Genomic DNA, 20,491 nt, shown 5'->3' on the forward strand with positions numbered 1-20,491 from the left:
GTAACCTGTGCATATGTGAGCATGGTCAAGTTGCCTGTTGACTTTTGGCAACATCATGAATTTCATGGGGTTTCTTAGAAAAGTGATACTCAGAGGTGAAGTAACAATTTCTTTCCCCTGAAATATAGCCCATAGAATCATAGAATCAAAGAGTTGGAAGAGACCTCATGGGCCGTCCAACCCCCTGCCAAGAAGCAGGAATATAGCATTCAAATCACCCCTGACTGATGGCCATCCAGCCTGTTTAAAAGCTTCCAAAGAAGGAGCCTCCACCACACTCCAGGGCAGAGAGTTCCACTGCTGAACAGCTCTCACAGTCAGGAAGTTCTTCCTCGTGTTCAGATGGAATCTCCTTTCTTGTAGTTTGAAGCCACTGTTCCGCGTCCTAGTCTCCAATGAAGCAGAAAACAAGCTTGCTCCCTCCTCCCTGTGGCTTCCTCTCACATATTTATACATGGCTATCATATCTCCTCTCAGCCTTCTCTTCTTCAGGCTAAACATGCCCAGCTCCTTAAGCCACTCCTCATAGGGCTAACACCTGATATTCATGGTCAGTCTCCCACCCAAGTAATTGGCTCTGTCTCCACAAGTTCGGCATCCAAGGATTCAATGTTTTGAAATATGTATTTGGGGGGGGGGGGGGGGGGCTATATTGTCTGCCATTTTATATAGAGAGCATCATTTTACTATGCCACAGTATATACAACAATGGGCTTAATGGATTTTGATATTCATGGGAGGTCCTGGAAATAAAGACTAATATTATTTTATTATTTATTATTAACTGTATTTCTATACCGCTTTTCTCACCCCTGGAGGGACTCAAAGCAGTTTGCAACATAATAGATGGCAAATTCAATGCCTCACATACATATAAAAATATCACATATCTAAATCAATAACATATAACTGTAGATAAATGAATTGTGACCGCTTCTATGTAGCCATCTGGTTCCTTTTCCATTTATTTGATCATTTCCCCTCCTCCCATATTGTTAAGTGCTGGCTTTGGAAGTATTTTAAAAACCTCTTAGATCTGCATATTATACATACCTTTGACAGAATTGAGGGAAGCAGAAGATTTAGCACATGCCACTTTTATTATGACTACCTAGATGCATTTCATTCATTCTGAAGTGACAGGAACCTTTAGCAGTGTGCTAACACACCGCAAAAACTGTCTGCCAAAGCAGCGGAGCGAATTACAACCACAGAAAATGTTTCATTAACTACAGAGAGCACATGACTATTATGTTTTATGAAAGCATTAAATATTGACATTGTTTTTAAGCACTTCTATCAATCCAATCACTTTCAGCTTGCACATGGGGCAAGGTCTTTAATCTTCATAGATAAAATACATCATTTTTCACTATGTTCTAAAAAACTAGAGGTGTCAAGCACTTATTTTAAGTCAGTAGGCAATGAAACCCATTCATTCCTATTTTATCCAGCATCAAATACCTATTCATCATCTTCCAGATGCCATAATCCAGCTGTAGAAAAATCCAACCAAACACTTTCAGGATGCTGCTACACTGCCATAAGCCTGATGTTTCAAAATCTCATGCATATCTATAACATGGAGGGGTGGGAAATTGTACCAAAATTCTTTCAGTCCAATTCATATTATATATATATATATATATATATATATATATATATATATATATATATATATTCATTTATTTTTAATTTGTTTTATCCTCCTGTGTATCATCCCAAATAACGTATGCTATGGTTTTGGATTTGACCTGATTGTAAATATAGTTATTCCAATTTTCTATAGTCCATTTTTTTTTGTTTTTCCATCCTCAGGCTATTATAGCTTGTCTTGTTCGAATCATCATTTCAAGTAATTCTTGTTCTATGTGTTGAATTATGAAGATTGTGTTGTTGAAGGCTTTCATGGCCAGAATCACTGGGTTGCTGAGTTTTCTGGGCTGTATGGCCATGTTCCAGAAGTATTCTCTCCTGACATTTCACCCACATCTATGGCAGGCACCCTCAGGGGGTGTGAGGTCTGTTGGAAACTAGACAAGTGAGATTTATATACCTGTGGAATGTCCAAGGTTGAAGAACACATCTGCTTGAGGAAAGTGAATGTTGTAATTTGCCACCTTGATTAGCATTGAATGGCTGCTTCCTGCCCAGGGGAATCCTTTGTTGTCGCAGGCAGATGGTATTTGTGGCACAAGTTCCAATTAATCATCTGAGCAACGGTGTTATGCCTCTGCTTATTATTATTATTATTATTATTATTATTAGCAGCAGCATTAGCAGCAGCAGCAGCTGTCGTAGTAGTATCATCATTATTATGTGCATCCAGATGCACGTGCCTTCAAGTCGACTAGCGATGTATAACTACCCCATGGAGCTTTCATAGACAAGGAATTATCAAAGGGTTTTCTTATGCAAGGAATATTCTTTGAGGTGGTTTTATAAGTTCCTTCCTTTGAAATGCAGTCTAGAGTACTTGGTATTTGTTGGAAGACTCTCATTCAATGAGGGCTGACTCATCGTAGCTTTCAAGATTAGATGGGATCTGGGGCCCTTCCACACAGCCCTATATCCCAGATTATCAAGGCAGAAAATCTCACATTTTCTGAGTGTGGATTCAGATAACCCAATTCAAAGCAGATATTGTGGGATTTTCTGCCTTGATATTCTGGGATATAGGGCTGTGTGGAAAGGCCAATGGTGTCTTTACAACAAGCCTACATTTGGGCTGGATTTACATGGTCAAATAATGTAGATCGGACTGCATTATTTAGCAGTGTAGATCTAGTCTTTAGGATTTGTTGAATAAATGAGGTTTACACAAGTGTTAATTTAAGCACCATTAATTTAATAGGTTTACTTTAAATGGGACTACCAAATGTATTTAGCTCACTTCCTCCTAGTTTTACATTCTCTACAAGAGAAATGTAAGGCACAGTACTTTTATAAATACAACCCATCCACACTGGCCTATCTATTTCAAATAGAATACATGAAAACTCCAGATTTGATCTTATATAGGGCCATATTGTGCCACTGAACAAAGTGTAAGAACTGTATATTTTTTTCCAGAAAAAGCTCTAGATGTTGAACATAGTTAATTGTGATCTTATCTTTTTTTTAAAATTATTTCATTGTTCAGTTGTGGAACTATGCAATAATGTACATTGATTGTCTAAAGAGATTTATTTCTGAAACACCGGCAGCAGTATTTGTATAAAAATGTCATATAATAATGAGTTGCACAAACCATGATCAGATCACAAATCTGTAGCACCACAATTTTTATTAAGAAAGCGTTTTTAAAAACATTTTGGAACATTGGTACATTTAGAATCAACCTGACCAAAGTTTATACAAACACCGATTATGTAGGGGAGAGCATTCAAACCACATTATTTGGTTTAAAACCAACAATGTCCCTTCATGCAGTGTATCTCAGTCTCTACATAGCATATCCTCCAGCTAACCATATAACTCTTCCAGACAGAAAGAGAACCATGCAACTGGGAAACCATGCAGTGCTGCCATGACCTGAAACCAATGACTTTTTTCTTTCTTACAAGTCAGTTTCACCCATTCATGCAATCTCCATAGCAGACAGACCAAAGAACAGACAAGCAAACATTCAATCTCTTAGGAATCAAGTGTAGAACCAGATGTTGGTTAAAGTGCATATTACATGTGTGCCAAATTCAGCTCAGAAGGCAACGCTAATGTCTGAAGTGCTACCACCGATGGTTATACAACTAACCAGAAACGCTGGCAGTCTGTTATAGGCTCTAGACACATTTACTCAGTTTGATTTCGGCTACCAGCCAAACATGTATTCCAGAGCTTTGGACACAATGCTTTCATCTTTCCTTGGAGTCTGTCTGTCAGAAACCACCTAGAAAAGACAAATGTGTAAATATCAGTCAGTTCCTTTACTCCATAACAGCAAGCCTGTAGTTTGTCTCACAATACTTTCTTTTAAGTACCTGGTAGTCACTGCTCGAAGCTTTATACGCTGTAGCAAGAGGCCTCATAGTGGAAATCCGCTGTGTACTCGAAGGCTGGACCGGTGTGCCTGGTGCTTTCACTGGAGGAGTAAAGACTGAGCTTGGGGATGATGTGGAGCTTCTATCCATGATTTCCATCACACTCTACAAATAAAGTATGCATTTTTAAATATTAATAAAAATATTAAGAAACCTGAATCTGAGTTCATATTTTAGAAGCCAGAGTTTTAAAGATCAAGCTAGGGGTTGCTGTGGCTTTAGCTATGAACAGGTTTTTAATCGGTTTTAAGGGTTTATTTTTGATACCATTAATATTTAATTCTATTTTAATGTTTGTACATTTTAGGCTTAAATTGTATTGTGTTGTATTTTTTAGTCTCTTTTATGGAGAAATAATGCAGGGTACAAAGGAAGATGAGGAGAGAGGTAATCTTAATCACCAGCGGTATTCTGAAACACCACTCCTTTTCTATATAGAAGTGTACAAGACTACCTGCATTAGTAAAGATTGTTCAAGCACATACTGCATTCAGATAAAACATAGGTAAAAAGAACATAAATATGTTAATAATCAGGGTTCACAATTTCTGACAATTTAATTTTTCTTATTTTTATTTGTTTTATTCATTTTCATCCTAGCTTTCTCCTGATGATGGGACTCAAGGTAGATAACAACATATTAGAACAATACAAGTTAAAATGATACAAAATCAAAATATAAATAAAAGACAATTTTAAAGTTAAAAATAGTAAACATTAAAATATTTCAATATATAAAAATACCTCTATGAGAATTCTTATATTGATTAACGCAAATACTAAATCCCTTTATGCCCTTAGAAATAATTAAGTCCCACTGGACTTCTGAGGAAAAAAACTTAAGTAAATTCCACTGAATTTAGTATGGCCACTAAATAAGCTTATGATGTCAGGAGAGGCGGGTGATAAATAAAATGCATTATTATTATGATACTTTCAAAGTTAAGAATTTGTCAAAACTGGTTCTCACAACAATGAAAATGTTATGCATTTCTTCCAGAGAAAATATATTTTAGCTCCAGCTCATTACAGTAGATTAACCTTTACTCTCAATCAAAAAGACTATTTGACTATTAGACCACTAAAATACCAGAACTGAACTAGAAACTTTCAAGAGAGGCTATTCATCTTTCATGGACCACACTTTATCCATCACTGACCTAAAACAACTATAGTTATTTTATAAATTGCAAACAAGTTACAAGTAGTTTTCTTATTTCACAAAGCATAGGGAATAGGCATTAGTTCAATGACAGTGTACATGTGCCCACAATGCATTACATTAAGCCACTGGAAGCTGCCTAACCCATTTGTATTACATGGCTGCTATGATACATCTTAGATGAAGCACCAGTGTCAGCCATTTTTAATGCAATGTAATGTTTCTTAATTTGCTTTTAGGATGTATGTTGTAATGTTTATTCGTGTTTTAGTTCTTTATGTCTTAGTGGATTTTTGTATTTAGATGCTCAATTCCTTCGTTGTAAGTTTACTGTTGTTACTATCCATTATCCTGTATTATTTTGATGTGTTTGCACCCATTTCGAGGCACTGAATGTTTGCCCATTGTGTGTAAACCACCCTGAGTCCCTCTGGGGAGAGGGGACAGTCTAGAAATATATTATTATTATTATTATTATTATTATTATTATTAAGTAAGAGTTCCCAAAATGCATGTTTGTAAAAGCCTGTAAATCAACTCACTTTATCTATACAAGGTTTCACTCCAATCATGATAGATTCACCAAAAATTCTTCCGTCTTTGCTCAAGGCTTTCCGGGCTTGAAGTTTTGACTGATACCGAATATGCATCCAGTTTCCTGTGTTAGACATCTGCAAAGATTCGCAAAAAATAGAGAAAGAGAAAATAGAGTAAGAATCCAAGCTAAAAGCCATGGTTTATTTAAGAGAAAAAGAGAACAGAGCATCAAGACTTACCACATGCTTTAAGATGTTCCCATACTGTGCAAACTGTAGTAGTATATACGAAGCTGATGCTTGTGGAAACCTGTAACAACAACAAGGTTCACACTGTCACTGGATTTAAAACAAATGTAACTGTTTTTTACTCAAGTCTGTTGTCAGTGCCTAAATGTTATGCCATTATCAGTGTTGCCAGAGAGTTATATCAGTTAAGGCCAATCTTGTTACCCATTGTTTAAGTTCCTTTTGGGCCAACATATATAACAGTATTTCCTGCAAGTGTTTCCTGCAAGATTTGGTACCTTAGTACCATCACCAACAAAAATACATGAGATACACCTGCAATTCTGAGATTTACCCATTTTTAGAGATGTTTTGTATAGGGAAAAAGTGTGTCTTAGAATCAAAGAAATTGAGGCATAATGGAACTATATTGGAATAAAAGTAAAGGTAAAGATTTCCCCTTGCCATTAAGTCTAGTCGTGTCCGACTCTGTGGGGTGGTGCTCATTTCCATTTCTAAGCCAAAAGCCGGTGTTGTCCGTAGACGCCTCAAAGGTCATATGGCCAGCATGACTGGATGGAGTGCCGTTACATTCTTGCTAGAGCGGTACCTATTGATCTACTCACATTTGCATGTTTTCGAACTGCCAGCTCACCCTGCTCCCTGGATTCGAACCGCCAACCTTTCGGTCAGCAAGTTCAGCAGCTCAGCAGTTTAACCCACTGCACCACCAGGGGGTTAATACAATAAAATAAATTTTACAGTTAAAAATTAAAAAAAAATGTTTTGAATGTTTTAATTAATTTAATAAACTGCTTTCAATAGTTATAGCCTAAGTATAAAATAAATATATGGTAACACTGAACACATTTGAGATTCTAAATACATGATTAATATAATTTAATGCCGACACCCACATGCAACAGCAATCAAACTCATCCATATAGAAAAATACTTTGTGTTAGCACTGTAGACATCCATATTCAACCCATTACTTCTTATGGGTCACAGCCTTCTTACCATTCTGGTACAGAGCTTACACGTAAGGCACTCAAAAAGTTAAGATTTCTAAGATTCATACTCAAGACACATCATCAATTTTGTATAACAGGTCTCAGAAAACATAGTAAATTGTGCTATTCCTTACCCAAACACAGTTACCCAAGTGTCATCAAGATGATCTTCTGATGTTAGGGCGTCTCCTTGAGTATAGAATGGATCTAGCTGAGCTGGAGACATTGCTGTTTTCCTGGGTTGTGCAAGACTTGCTGGGCTGAACACATTTGCACCTGTCAAATTGTTGGAAGACATGCCTTTAATGTCACTGAGTACTCAAAGCATGCCTTTATGCCAAGAAACTAAGACAACTGAGTTACAGGGTGCTTGAAGCCAAGAAACAAATATGCCACACCCTACAGGAACAAACATGAACAAATTAAGCTTTCTAGTACAGTAACATTAGAATGAAATTTAAAAAAGACACGGACACAGAAGATTATTTGAATACCTAAGAGAAAACTGGATCATGTCAGCAGGTTTGCTACATATTTTTAGTTGTATACACATTTCAGAAGCAGTGGGTTGGTCACAAAACTGTAGTATGCTATAGCTAACACTGCATTTTATCAGAGAAGGATATGGTTAAATATGCCAGGGCATTATATGAAACAGAACAAGTTTCACAAGAAGTCCTACCTGTTCCTGGAGTTGTTGGTATAGCTCCAATAACTGGGCTCTGTAATACAGAAAAACTGGCCTGCAATAGATTAAATATACCAGATTAAAATATGTTTGCAAAGTCACAAAGGAACATGTTCCTCAAAACAAGTACAGTATATACTCATGTATAAGTCAAGGCAATGTTTTGGAGCCAAAGTTGTGGATTTTGATATATTGCATGGGTTAGATGGGGGTCATTCTGTGGAGAGGGCATCAATATCATTTTCCCATCCATGCATTCAAAAGGATGAGAAGCAGTGCCACAACAGGGAAAGAAGAGTGGATCAATGCTTCTTTTAAGGTTCTCCTGGGATGAACTAAGCTCTTGCCTTTTGCTACTTTATACAGAGATGAAGGTGGTTTCTTTTTCGAGGAGAGTTAAGGTACAGTCCTCACAATGACCTGTGAAACAGTCAGCTCAGGCTTTTTGGGACATACCAAAAAGCCTGAGCTGACTACATACCTGAGTATAAGCTGACCCGAATATAAGCCGGGGCATCTAATTTTACCACAACAAAATGGGAAAACGTATTGACTCAAGTATAAGCCAATGGTGGGAAATGCAGCAGCTACTGGTAAATTTCAAAATAATAGATACCAAAAAAATTACATTGAAGCATCAGTAGGTTAAATGTTTTTGAATAGTTACATAAAAGTGTAATTTAAGATAAGACTGTCCAACTCTGATTAAACCATTATTGTAACCTTCTTCAATGTGAATGTGCTTACATATCCTTTCAATAATAAGAAAGAGTGTAAAATAATAAATGTAATATATATAATAATGAAGTGAAATTATAAATGTAATAATAATAAATGTGTAATAAATAGAGTAAATTAATAAACCTAATAACATTAAAGAAAAATAATAAATGTATTCACACGTTCACAGCGCTTAAAAGCATAGTACCTCGATGGAAATAGAAAAACTAAATATCTCTAGGTCTCACAAACCATATTCAAAATAAGCAACAAATTATCTTTATTGAAGGGGTGGCTGGGCCCAGCTACACATGCTCTTGCTTTGGGAGGGGGGGATGCATGGGTCCTTGGGGCAGGCATATGGACAAACACTGACGAAAGAGCAGCCGCTGCAGTCCCTACTTCCTGCCCTTGCTCCCTCTGTCCACTGCCTCCAACATCCGCCATTCCCATCTCTTTCTCCCATCATGTGCACAAGAGAATGAAGGGCTCTTCTTGTGATCCCCTGCCCCATTCCTTTTCCTCTCACAGAGTCGGGCAAGATATCTAGGAATCCCAGGTGTGCACTCTCTTCCTCATACTCCCCATGCCATCTTCACCCATGTGTGTATCCTACTTTCTTGCACTTCTGGTCCTATCTTCTTCCCCTGCTTCCCTGAATACATGCATGCACCCTCTTTTTCGCACTCCCCCATCCTATCCCCCTCCTTCACCCAAGAGTGAGAAAAGGTCCACACACTTGGCTGTGCCCTGCCACTCTTTAATTTTAGTGTGCAACCTTTTTTTAAGGGTTACTTACTGGTCTTCTTGAAGACAAGGGTGTTGATCCCAGGCCAGGGCTAACTACTTCATCATATATACTTCTAACTGGTGGGGCACCACCTTTATCTTTATGTGTTGGAACTACAGGCTTTGGAGGAGTTCCACCTGTGTAAACAAATAATAACAATAATAATATTAATAATAATCTTTTTTTATACCCAACCACCATCTCCCCCAACGGGAGTCGGGGCGGCTTACATGAGGCCAAGCCCAAACAACATATTACAGCAAAATAAAACAAAAAACATAAGCAATCTGTTAGCATGTCATTTTCCGTGTGATTCTTGAGATAATTTTTACATCCAAGCAATCAGTATCTTGCAAAATGAAACTTGATGGGAAACGAAGCGCTATTTCCATGCCAGATCTTGCTTGTATTCGTTAGTTACATCGTAGATTAGAATTATCATCTGATTTATATAAAGTGTCACAGAGATGAACAATAATTCTCCATTATACTTAAATGTTGCAGCTCATAACGTCTTAATGTTGGAGAAACTGTCTGCAATTATAAGGAAGGAAATATCTATCAAACACATTCACTGAAAACAACAGTTGATCAAGGGTTGAATACTGCATTATAAACCTATCTGGTTTACAAACCTATCCGAGACCACCTCAGGTAACTAAAGGTGCATCTACACTGTACAATTAATGCAGTTTGACACATCAACTGCAATGGCTCAATGCTATGAAATCCTGGGAGTTATAGTGATACAAAATCTTTAGTTTCTCTGCCCAAGAGTACGTGTGCTTCACCAAACTACAAATTCCACAAGTCCATAGCACTGAGCCATGGCAGTTAAAAGTGCTATCAAACTGTATTAATTATATAATTGTACAGATGCACCCCAAGATATCAAATGTATTCTGCATATATTTTAAGTAGATAAATACAATGATCGTAAGTCTACAACGTGTGTCTATTGTCTTCCTCCTGTCATAGGTGTTTGAAATATGCATTAACAGAAAAATTAAAGTATGATCTACATAGTATAATTAAACCAAGATTCTGTACTAATAATTCTGCTCTGCTTAAAGAAAAGTGCCATTTTATAAACAGAAACTGCACCTAGATATCCAATGCAAGTGAAGAGAAAGTAGCTGAGATGGGGAAAAATCCTACAAAATTAATGTATGACAAATGTGATTTTTAAAGAAATGTTTTATATAAATATCAACATGCTAAACAGATATACTGGCTAAATTAGGCAGTTTTAAAGGTGTAATTACTCCAGTTGAGAAGCAAGGGGATGCATATATACAAATATGTTACTTTTTTGGTATACTGAAGGACATTTTGGTATATTGTGCCAAAATGTCCTTTAAACAGCTTGTGAATGACTGCCAAAATGCCAGAACTGTCAGTAACAGCATTTAAGTTCCAAAAATAACAAGAAGTTTCTCTTAACAGCTGCCATTTTCTCACTTGCTCTGAACATAATATTGCTATCTTCAATTGTTGTAATTGGCTGCACAAGCATTCATGCCTCATACTTGTCTCTGTTTATATTTAAAGAGTAAGAAAATGTGTGGCTCTGAATTGTTGTGTACAAATGTAGCCATTAAAAAGTGAACATGTCAGTTTATCCCATTGCATGTCTTTTTTTCCTGTAACCATTTTAGTTAAAATAGTCTTGGCACACTTGAGAGAGACCTCAGATACTTTCAGAGAAAATAAAATGTATGACAAACTTTTAAAGCTTTGCTTACTAAGTCAAGCAAACATGCTTAATTCCTATTCCAAACCAGCTTGCATATATGCAGCCTTCATCAGCCTTTGAAAATGAAGCTCTGTTCTTCAAAACTGGGAAGCCATCCAAAGAATGAACAAATGTTAAATCTTTCCCCAGGGGTCTTTTTTGTATTCAGGTTTTTTTCTTGGTCTGCTGGTACATAATTAAGACATTTCCTGTATTTAAGACCAAGTAACATGAAATATGGCCCCTCATAATAAGAAAACCTTATACTGTTAATTATTATGTGCAGCTGCTAATGTAGGCCAACTAGTATGTTTGGACCACACCTGGTAGGGTATAACTGTACGGCTTTTAGAATACAGTTTAGCTTTTGCTCTGAAGAGCCTTTGCTCAGGCATTTCTACTACTCTCTCATTTGGATGAAGATGAAGAAGCCTTATTCTGTATTGCTTACAAAAACTATGTAAGTTTGTAACATTGCAAGTTTATGTTTTAACTCTGCTGATAAGAGTGAAGTTTTTCTGTTCTTTTTCCTCTTGCCTGGGTGTAATGTTAATGTGTCTTCTGCATTGGACTTGACTGAAATACGCTTGTTGTTGTTGTTTATTCGTTTAGTCGTTTCCGACTCTTTGTGACTTCATGGACCAGCCCACGCCAGAGCTCCCTGTCGGTCGTCACCACCCCCAGCTCCTTCAAGATCAATCCAGTCACTTCAAGGATGCCATCCATCCATCTTGCCCTTGGTCGGCCCTCTTCCTTTTGCCTTCCACTTTCCCCAGCATAATTGTCTTCTCTAGGCTTTGCTGTCTCCTCATGGTGTGGTCAAAGTACTTCAACTTTGACTCTAGTATCCTTCCCTCCAATGAGCAGTCGGGCTTTATTTCCTGAAGTATGGACTGGTTAGATCTTCTCACAGTTCAAGGCACTCTCAGAACTTTCCTCCAACACCACAGTTCAAAAGCATCTATCTTCCTTCGCTCAGCCTCCCTTATAGTCCAGCTCTCACATCCGTAGGTGACTAAGGAGAATACCATTGCTTTAACTGTGCGGATCTTTGTTGCCAGTCTGATCTCTCTGCTCTTTACTATTTCATCGAGACTGGACATTGCTCTCCTCCCAAGAAGTAAGCGTCTTCTGATTTCCTGGCCACAGTCTGCGTCTGCAGTAATCTTTGCACCTAGAAATACAAAGTCTGTCACGGCCTCCACATTTTCTCCCTCTATTTCCCAGTTGTCAATCATTCTTATTGTCATAATCTTGGGGTTTTTTTATGTTTAACTGCAACCCGGCTTTTGCGCTTTCTTCTTTCTTCGCGCAACAATTTTTACATTGTTTCAATTGCATCAAATAGCTACCTATGTTGTTAAGCCGTCTTAAGTCACCTTTGGGTTCGAGAAAGGCGGGTAGAAATATCATCATAAATAAATAAATAATTTTTAAAACCATAATGTAATGAATAGGCTTTCCCTTAATCCCTTATTATCCAACATTTTCGCTTATCCAACGTTCTGCTGGCCTGTTTATGTTGGATAAGCGAGACTCTACTGTACTGATAGAAGTAATACTTTTGAAGAATGGTCCCATGGAAACTGCACACAATTTCTTCAAACAGGGTAACTCATGCCTGGTATATAGCCACATCTACTTCAAAACAGATCGCAGTTTGGGAGTTCTCCTAGATTCATCGCTGAGCCTGGAGCCCCAGGTTTCAGTGGTGGTCAGGGGAGCTTTTGCGCAATTAAAACTTGTGCGCCAGCTGCGCCCGTACCTTGGGAAGTCTGACTTGGCCACGGTGGTCCATGCTTTGGTTACATTCCGTTTAAACTACTGCAACGCTCTCTACGTGGAGTTGCCTCTGAAGACTGCCCGGAAGCTGCAGCTAGTCCAACGCTCGGCAGCCAGACTACTAACGGGTGCTGTGTACAGGGAGCACACCACTCCACCGTTACACCAGCTCCACTGGCTGCCAATTAGCTTCCGAGCACAATTCAAAGTGCTGGTGTTAACCTATAAAGCCCTAAACGACTCCGGCCCTATTTACCTCTCCAAACGTATCCTCCCCTATGAACCATTAAGATTATTAAGATCGTCTGGAGAGGCCCTGCTCTCGGTCCCACCGGCCTCGCAAGCGCGTCTGGTGGGGACGAGGGACAGGGCCTTCTCGGTGGTGGCTCCACGACTCTGGAACTCTCTCCCACCGGAGATCAGAACCGCCCCGTCTATCCTGACATTCAGGAAACAGGTGAAGACTTGGTTATGGAGACAGGCATTCGACAAGTGAGCCAACACCCTGAGATATGGATGGAGGATGATGAGCAACGACTGACCATTAGTGTGACGACTGACCATTTTTTAGTGTGACGACTGACCATTATAGTTATTGATTGTAATTGCTGTTTTCATGTTTTACTGTAATATGTGTTATGATGTTTTATTGATTGCATGTGATATTATGGTTGGAAACCGGTCTGAGACCCTCAAGAGAAGACTGGTATACAAAACTTTTAAATAAATAAATAAATGAAACCACTGATCAGCGCCTTACCAGCCACCAAGGGAGATCTCCCGTCCAGCAAAGAAGGCCCGCTTAAGGAGCGAGGCTGTGGAGTGGCAGGAGTGGGCAAGTCCCCCATCAGAAACCCAGGCAGGAACTGGGCCCCGGCGCCTGGCTTCGGAGAGGTCGGGGAGCCCAGCGTCATGGGCTCTGCGCCTGCAGAGGAGGAGGAAGAGAAGAGAAGAGCACGTCAGAAGGCCTCTTCCCGCCCGCCCACGCGCGTGCCCCCTTCCCCTGCGCGAGCTCTTCTCCGCGTACCTAGTGCCTTGGGCTCAGGAGCAAAGGTGACTTCCCTCCTGGGGCTTGAGGCGGCGGCGCCCACCGTGAAGCGCTTGCAGGAGTCCATAGCGGCCCAACCAAGGAGCCCAACTAAGTTCTCTCTCTACCCGGAAGCCTGGGAATGCCGCGTGCCAAGTGACGTCACAACCGCGAGCCACCTGGGAGAACGCAGCCCCGCCCCCTCCTCCTCTTGCATCCCCGCCCCCACCCCGCGTTCAATCTAGACCTTCGCGCGCCATCAATGGATACAAACAGCTCCGAAGACAAAGGGCCCCAAGGGATCTCACGGAGACCCATTCGAAGGAAGGAATAGCGGGCGCGGGGACTCACCCACGGAGGGGGAAGCCAGCGGCAGCTCCATAGCGAAGGCAGCCATAGCACCACGGGGAAAGGAAGGGAAAGCAAGGCACGCGCCCGCTCGCGCTCTTCCGCCTGCCCAAGCGCGAGCCGCTTTCAAATAAAGCGGAAGCGCCCTTCCTTTCCGCCAGTTCATGGTATACGTCACGTCCGGGGTAAAGAGAAAAGGGGCGGTTGCAGTCGCTCAGCTTAGGCGGTTGAATGCGACCTCCGTGGTTTAGTCTCATCAGTGTTCCTTCCTGTCAGAGGGATAGAGATAGTGTGTGTGTGTATGTATGTATGTATCTATCTATCTATCTAAAAATGCTCTGTGCATAATGAGTACCTTAAAAACAAAAGAACCAATGAACGAAATCACACCAAATTTGGCAACAAAACGTCTCACAACACAAAGTGTGACCATCACTCAAAAAATTATGATTTTGTCATTTGGGAGTTGTAGTTGCTGGGATTTATAGTTCAACTACAATCAAAGAGCATTCTGAACTCCATCAACGATGGAATTGAACCAAACTTGGCACACAGAAGTCTCATTACCAAGAGAATATATTGGAAGGATTTGGTGGGCATTGACCCTGAGTTTGGGAGTTGTAGTTCACCTAAAACATCCAGAGAGCACTGTGGACTCAAACAATGATGGATCTGGACCAAACTTGGCACAATACGCTTGAATATGAACACCGATGGAGTTTGGGGAAAATAGACCTTGACATTTGGGAGTTGTAGTCACTGGGATTCACAGTTCACCTACAATCTAAGTGCATTCTGAACTCCACAAATGACAGAATCAGGGCAAACTTCCCACACAGAACCCCCATGACCAACAGAAAATACTTAAGGCAATCCAATCCAACTTGCTTCATCAGGGCAAGAAAACAATATCAAAGTCCTCCTGACAAAGAGCCATCCAGCCATAGATAGATAGATAGGATTCACACACAGAGAGATATGGTATCATAGATTTGAAAGGGACCCTTAAAGAAAGACAATGATATGTTGCATGTTCCAGGGTGGGCAAACCAGACACTCTCCACATCAACACTGACAAAGAAACAGCAAGAAATACTGTTTACCCACAAGCACAAAGAAACCAACACTTTCTCAATACTTTATTTTCCAGATCACCAGACTGGGCCACAGCAACGTGTGGCAGGGAACGGCTAGTATATATATATATATTGACAGAATTTTCTTCTGGAGGAGAAGACTTTAGTATACTACCTTGGGGATCTGGCGATGCCCGGGTTATTTGAAAAAGACATTATTTGTTTTGGGGTATTACCGGTAGTTAATATCATTTAGTTAATTAATAACACTATTTATTAGGGAAAAGCCAGATTTGAGTAAGGTTTTTTATTAATGTTCCCATTTGAAAATGCATAAAAATGTGGGTGAACTACAATTCCCGGAATCGTGGGTCAGTTCTCCCCAAATGAGGCCTGTATGCACAAGTTGGCCATGTTGGGTGTGTGCGCCAAGTTTGGTCCAGATCTGTCTTCAGCTGGGTTCGGGGCAGTGTCACAGTGCTGTGTCTTTATGCAGGGTGAACTACAACTTATCATGTTAAGTCAGTTCCCCAAATCCCTCCAGTCTTTCAGATGCTGATCAATTCCTCTGTCTTTGCTGTGTGCCATAGGAAAGGCTGAAGGGAGAGGCAGTGGGTGGGGTCATGCAAATTCTACACAAGGAATCATAGAATCAAAGAGTTGGAAGAAACCTCATGGGCCATCCAGTCCAACCCCCTGCCAAGAAGCAGGAATATTGCATTCAAAGCGCCCCTGACAGATGACCATCCAGCCTGGATCTCTGGGATGCCTGCCTGTGGTGGAGGAAGCACCTCAAATCTAGGATGAAATGATCCCCAAATGAAAGCATTCCTTAGGTGGTGGGCAGGCCCGTAGCCAAGATTTCAATTCGGGGGGGGGGGGGGGGGGGGCGGAGTGCGGAGTCTGAGTGAAAGAGGGTCTACGCTACCAAACCTTTTGTATCATTACCCCAATACCCCCATGCATATGGGATATATTGAGTATGGTGATCAGATCATGATATGAATAAACATAACAGTTTAAATAATGCACCAGTAAGGCCTTTTCACGAACCACCATGAGAATTTCAGGGGGGGGGGGTGAAGCCCCTCAACCCCCCCCCCTCCCGGCTACATGCCTGGTGGTGGGCCATAGTGCTTGAGAAGAACATTGGCAGCGTTTGGGCTACATGTTCATGGCATTCGCTATAACATGCAATGTCAGTTGAGGGAGTGCCTTTGGAGGCTTGTGAGCACTTGGAGCTATAGCCTGTTTGTGGAGGCAGGAGGGTGTCTCTGTAAGTGGACACCTCTGCTACGTACACACTTTTCACTTTTATTATGTGTACAGAAGAAGATAGATGTATATAGATGTTTTCTTAAGTTTTACCTTAAAATATTCACACAACTGGATATTGCTGAAATGCTACAAGAGAAAACCCTGATGTTACAAATGAGCACAGTAGGCACATTTATGTTCATTGATTTCAATAGCATATTGCAATTGTTCTTCATTGTGGCATTAAGTTGAATCCACATACATTACACATTTTTCTTTAAGGTTTAACATCCATGTGTGTGGTTTGGATTTCATTTGATGTGCAGAACCAATTTTATCTGTGTGTACATACATATACACATACATATATTTGTCTACATATTTATACATATATATGTGTGTGTGTGCACATATATGCTTGTGTGTATATATATTTCTTTATGTGGATGTATATATCTTCATGAAAGTACCATATAGACCATGCTGACCCTTAAGATCAAGTAGTGAGATGCTAATTTCCACCCAGATTAGGGACTGGGTGTCCAGAGGCTGCCCACCCTCATGTCGTTTTTGGAACAGCTTTTAATTGATCTGTAACAGAACCCAGAAATTAGAGCATTTTATCATTATATTTTCTCTCCATCCGGGAAGTTTTGGAGTGTTTTTACTTATTTTAATGATAATGTTAATGTCCTACAAGGAAGAACTATGAAACCTATTTGGCTTAATTGCAATGGTCTATTTTATATTGTATATTTTGTGCTGTTGTATTTATTTATTTACCACATTTATATCCCATCTTTCTCAAAGGGGACTCAAGGCGACCTTACAAAAAGGCAACAATTCAATGTCATATAAAAACACAATCAATTAACATGAGCATTTATATTAAAAACATGGAGTCAAATCACCTTAGTAGCAACATTTAAAAACAATGCAATCCAAAATCGTAATCTGAAGCCATTCCAATTGTCAATTACACATATTCAATATCCATTCCTAGCACTACATTACTTTACTGACCAAAGGCTTGGTCCCACAGCCAAGTCTTCACTTTCTTCCTGAAGGCCAAGAGGGAGGAAACTGATCTGATTTTTCTGGGGAGTTCCATAGCTGAGGGGCCACCACTGAGAAGGCCCTGACTCTCATCCCCACCAGTCACACCGGCGAAGGAGGTGGGAACAAAAGCAGGGCCTCCCCAGACAGTCTTAACCTCTGAGATGGTTCATTTATCAACTTTTTAATGCCATCAGCAACAAATGTTTTTGGTTGAGCACATAACTGCTGATCCATTGCATTTCACATCATCACATGGAACTCTTTAAAGTGCCACTGCCAGTTGTTTACAGAACTTGAAGCGTTACTGAACTTAAGGCTGTCCTGAATCGGCATAGGCAAATCTGGCACTCACATTCAGCTGTCCTTCAACCTTTTCGACTGATATTCTTCTGTTTTCACAAATCAGTTCCAGGGTTCTTTCTTCGCTCTTTGTGGTCATAACTGGATGTCTGGAGTGCTCTGCATCTATCACACCAATATGGCCGTAGTTGAACAATTCAGTCCCTTTATAGATAACTCTGAGAGAGGACTTTTATCCCCATGCATAGCACACATGTGGAGATTGCACACCTTCTGTCCACAAAAAAAGTATATGAAAGAATGCCATTCTTTACTACAATTTATAACCTTCACAGCCATTTGTAATACACATTTAGTGTGCATGGTTCTGGCCCAGTTTACCTGTCCCAATGCATCTCATCCTATGAACCATCTAGGTGTTTAAGATCGTCTGGAGAGGCCCTGCTCTCGGTCCCGCCTTCTTCGCAGATCCAATTGGCGGGAACAAGAGACAGGGCCTTCTCAGTGGTGGCCCCACAGCTATGGGATGCCCTCCCTCCTAACCATTCAAAAGAGAGTTAAAATCTGGCTAGTTGAGCAGGCATTTGCAGACGCAGTATAACTGTTTAATTGAGACTTATGAAATGATAAGACGATGCGACGGAAAATTATTTTAACGATGAGATGCTGAGAATTGTATTTTATGGTTTTAATTGTTAATTGTTTTTATATGGTTATATGTAATTGTTTTTACTGTATTTCATCTTGTGGGGCATTGATTGCCAAATGTAAACCGCCTCTAGTCACCTTCGAGCTGAGAGAGGCGGTATGCAAATATAGTAAATAAATATATATATTTATATTACCTGGATATCTCTAAGGATTTAAACAGTTAACAAATTGCTTAATGTGGAAGTCTCTGGATTTCAGCCAATCTTTAGCTGTGTTCTGGAGACATATCTAGAAAGAAAAATTAAAATGTTCCAGCTCATCTTGTATCATATTTTTAACTATATTGTTATTTTTCTGTGAATATGCATTCATATTTACAACTTTTCATGTATACATCATACTTCGATTTTCCATTCACATTGGTAACCCTGATATTTCCAGATTGGCCCCAAGATCCTTGCTTAAGTGGGCCAAAGTTCTGACTTCCTGTGTTTATAAGTTACGGCTGGCAAGCTGAAATATTAAGTAGAAGCACCCATATAGTCAGTTTTGTTGTAGGTCTCATTTGTTGCACCCAATAGTAAAAAAAAAATCAAGTGAAATGGATTTAAGACTATAAGACATTGATATTCTTAATGTCATTTAAGCTTGATGTAGATTGTATTTAATCTTAAAAGTCAAATTGAAATAGTGAGCCTGAACATTATGCTATTGAGTAGGGGTGTGCATGATTTCGTTTTTGTATATCAGATTTGAATGATTCAGTGGATTCAGTTGCCAAATGCATGAAAATGAGCCTGGCAAAGAGCAGTAGAAGTCTTTGCCAGTAGAGATTACAGCTGCCAGCTAATGGTGGCTAATAATGTGGGCCAATGGAGGCTCAGCGGCACTCTACCAGAGGCGGAAGTGTGTGGGCAGGGCAGCCTCGCAAATCAGGAAAGCTGGGGCTCCTTTGCTTTCTTTCACAGCAATCTTCTCCATCCCTTCCAGAAGGCCCTCCTGCCCACACTCACACACCTCGAGGCGAATGGGAACTTGCTTTCCCAGCAGCACTTTGTATAGTGCAAACATTGAAGGAGCCTTGTGCTCCCTCCCAGGGCATGATGAGAGTTGAGGTATTTCTCTCTGTATGTTTCTCTCTTTCTCAGCCAATCAGAGGCCTGGTTGACTGTGTCCAACGATTCTCCTTCCCTCTTGTGTCATGTGCCTGGGACTTCAATTCCCAGAGCTTCCTCTTGTGGGTTTTTTAATGTTATGTTAAAAACTTAAAATTTCCAAACGATAGTGGATTGGTGAAACTTTCTGAAACTTGGCAGGCTTGCAGTAGATGTGGCCTATAAATGAGGTGAGCTTCATGCTTATAGACCTTAAAAATGATGGAGAAATGAGCCTCTAAATTTTCCCCATTGGCACCAATGGACGAATCTTTCTAGCATTAAAACAGAAACCCCTCCTGAATTTGGAAAGTTTCTAAAAATAGAATGGGGCAGCAGAAAACTGAACACCAAAAACGATACAGGTATTTCCCAAATTGCACATCCTTACTATTGAGTCTTATTAAACTATAAATCCCAGAACACCATCGGTTTTGCACCATCAGTTACAATGCCAAAATAATGTAGTACTTTAGGTCCCTTAAGTCTCTAACATGAGAGTGCTATCTGTTCCCTGCTGTTTCCTGATTGTGTGTTTTTTATTTCTGCACTGGTTGCATTATTAAGTAAAATAGTTTCAATATATTTTGAAAGCTCTACTCCCGAATCTGATTCCTCCCTATTTTGGATCATCACTATCTCTTCTTGACTCACTTGGAAGATCAGTGTAACTTAATCTGGGAGTGCATCTAGATTTAAAGCAGTCTGACACTAGATACAACTCAGTGCTCAGGAAGCATGAGAGTTTGATAAGGCCTTTAGCCTTCTCTGCCAAAGAGAGTTTATAATTGAATATAAGAAAACTAAAAGGAAAAAATATAACAAAATGACACAAAAAGTAAGTATAATATTGACTATTCCTACATATTTTAGAACATATGGTAGTTACAAGTGAAGAGAATAAGGGAATCACTAGTAAAGCAAT

At 39.9% G+C, this 20,491-nt stretch overlaps 1 protein-coding gene across 2 annotated transcripts; it reads right to left on the reverse strand.

Annotated features, from left to right (window-relative positions):
• Nucleotides 1–3,255: 3,255 nt before the first annotated feature.
• Nucleotides 3,256–14,225, reverse strand: NUP35 (nucleoporin 35). Of its 2 annotated transcripts, none has more exons than XM_060780200.2 (9): nt 14,073–14,225; nt 13,455–13,619; nt 9,187–9,314; nt 7,662–7,722; nt 7,114–7,255; nt 5,979–6,048; nt 5,745–5,873; nt 3,981–4,145; nt 3,256–3,889 (listed from the first exon to the last, which is right to left on the reverse strand). In XM_060780200.2, exons 1-9 carry the CDS (start codon nt 14,116–14,118, stop codon nt 3,812–3,814), a joined length of 984 nt encoding a protein of 327 aa, XP_060636183.1. In that variant the 5' UTR covers nt 14,119–14,225; the 3' UTR covers nt 3,256–3,811. The 2 variants fall into 2 exon arrangements, with proteins under 2 accessions (XP_060636183.1, XP_060636175.2); XM_060780192.2 differs by lacking the exon at nt 14,073–14,225 and adding an exon at nt 13,722–13,876.
• Between the last annotated feature and the right edge of the window lie 6,266 nt (nt 14,226–20,491).

The sequence above is a fragment of the Anolis sagrei genome, chromosome 1 (genome assembly GCF_037176765.1).
Source record: "Anolis sagrei isolate rAnoSag1 chromosome 1, rAnoSag1.mat, whole genome shotgun sequence".
NCBI lineage: Eukaryota > Metazoa > Chordata > Lepidosauria > Squamata > Dactyloidae > Anolis > Anolis sagrei.

Excerpts from the sequence above, each read along its gene's own strand:
- NUP35 (XM_060780192.2), bottom strand. The coding sequence starts at position 13,809 with ATGGACTCCTGCAAGCGCTTCACGGTGGGCGCCGCCGCCTCAAGCCCC. Across the intron at positions 9,315-13,454 it reads GAGATCTCCCTTGGTGGCTG|GTGGAACTCCTCCAAAGCCT; the intron begins GTAAGGCGCTGA and ends TTGTTTACACAG. Across the intron at positions 4,146-5,744 it reads TGAAACCTTGTATAGATAAA|AGTGTGATGGAAATCATGGA; the intron begins GTGAGTTGATTT and ends CTTTATTTGTAG.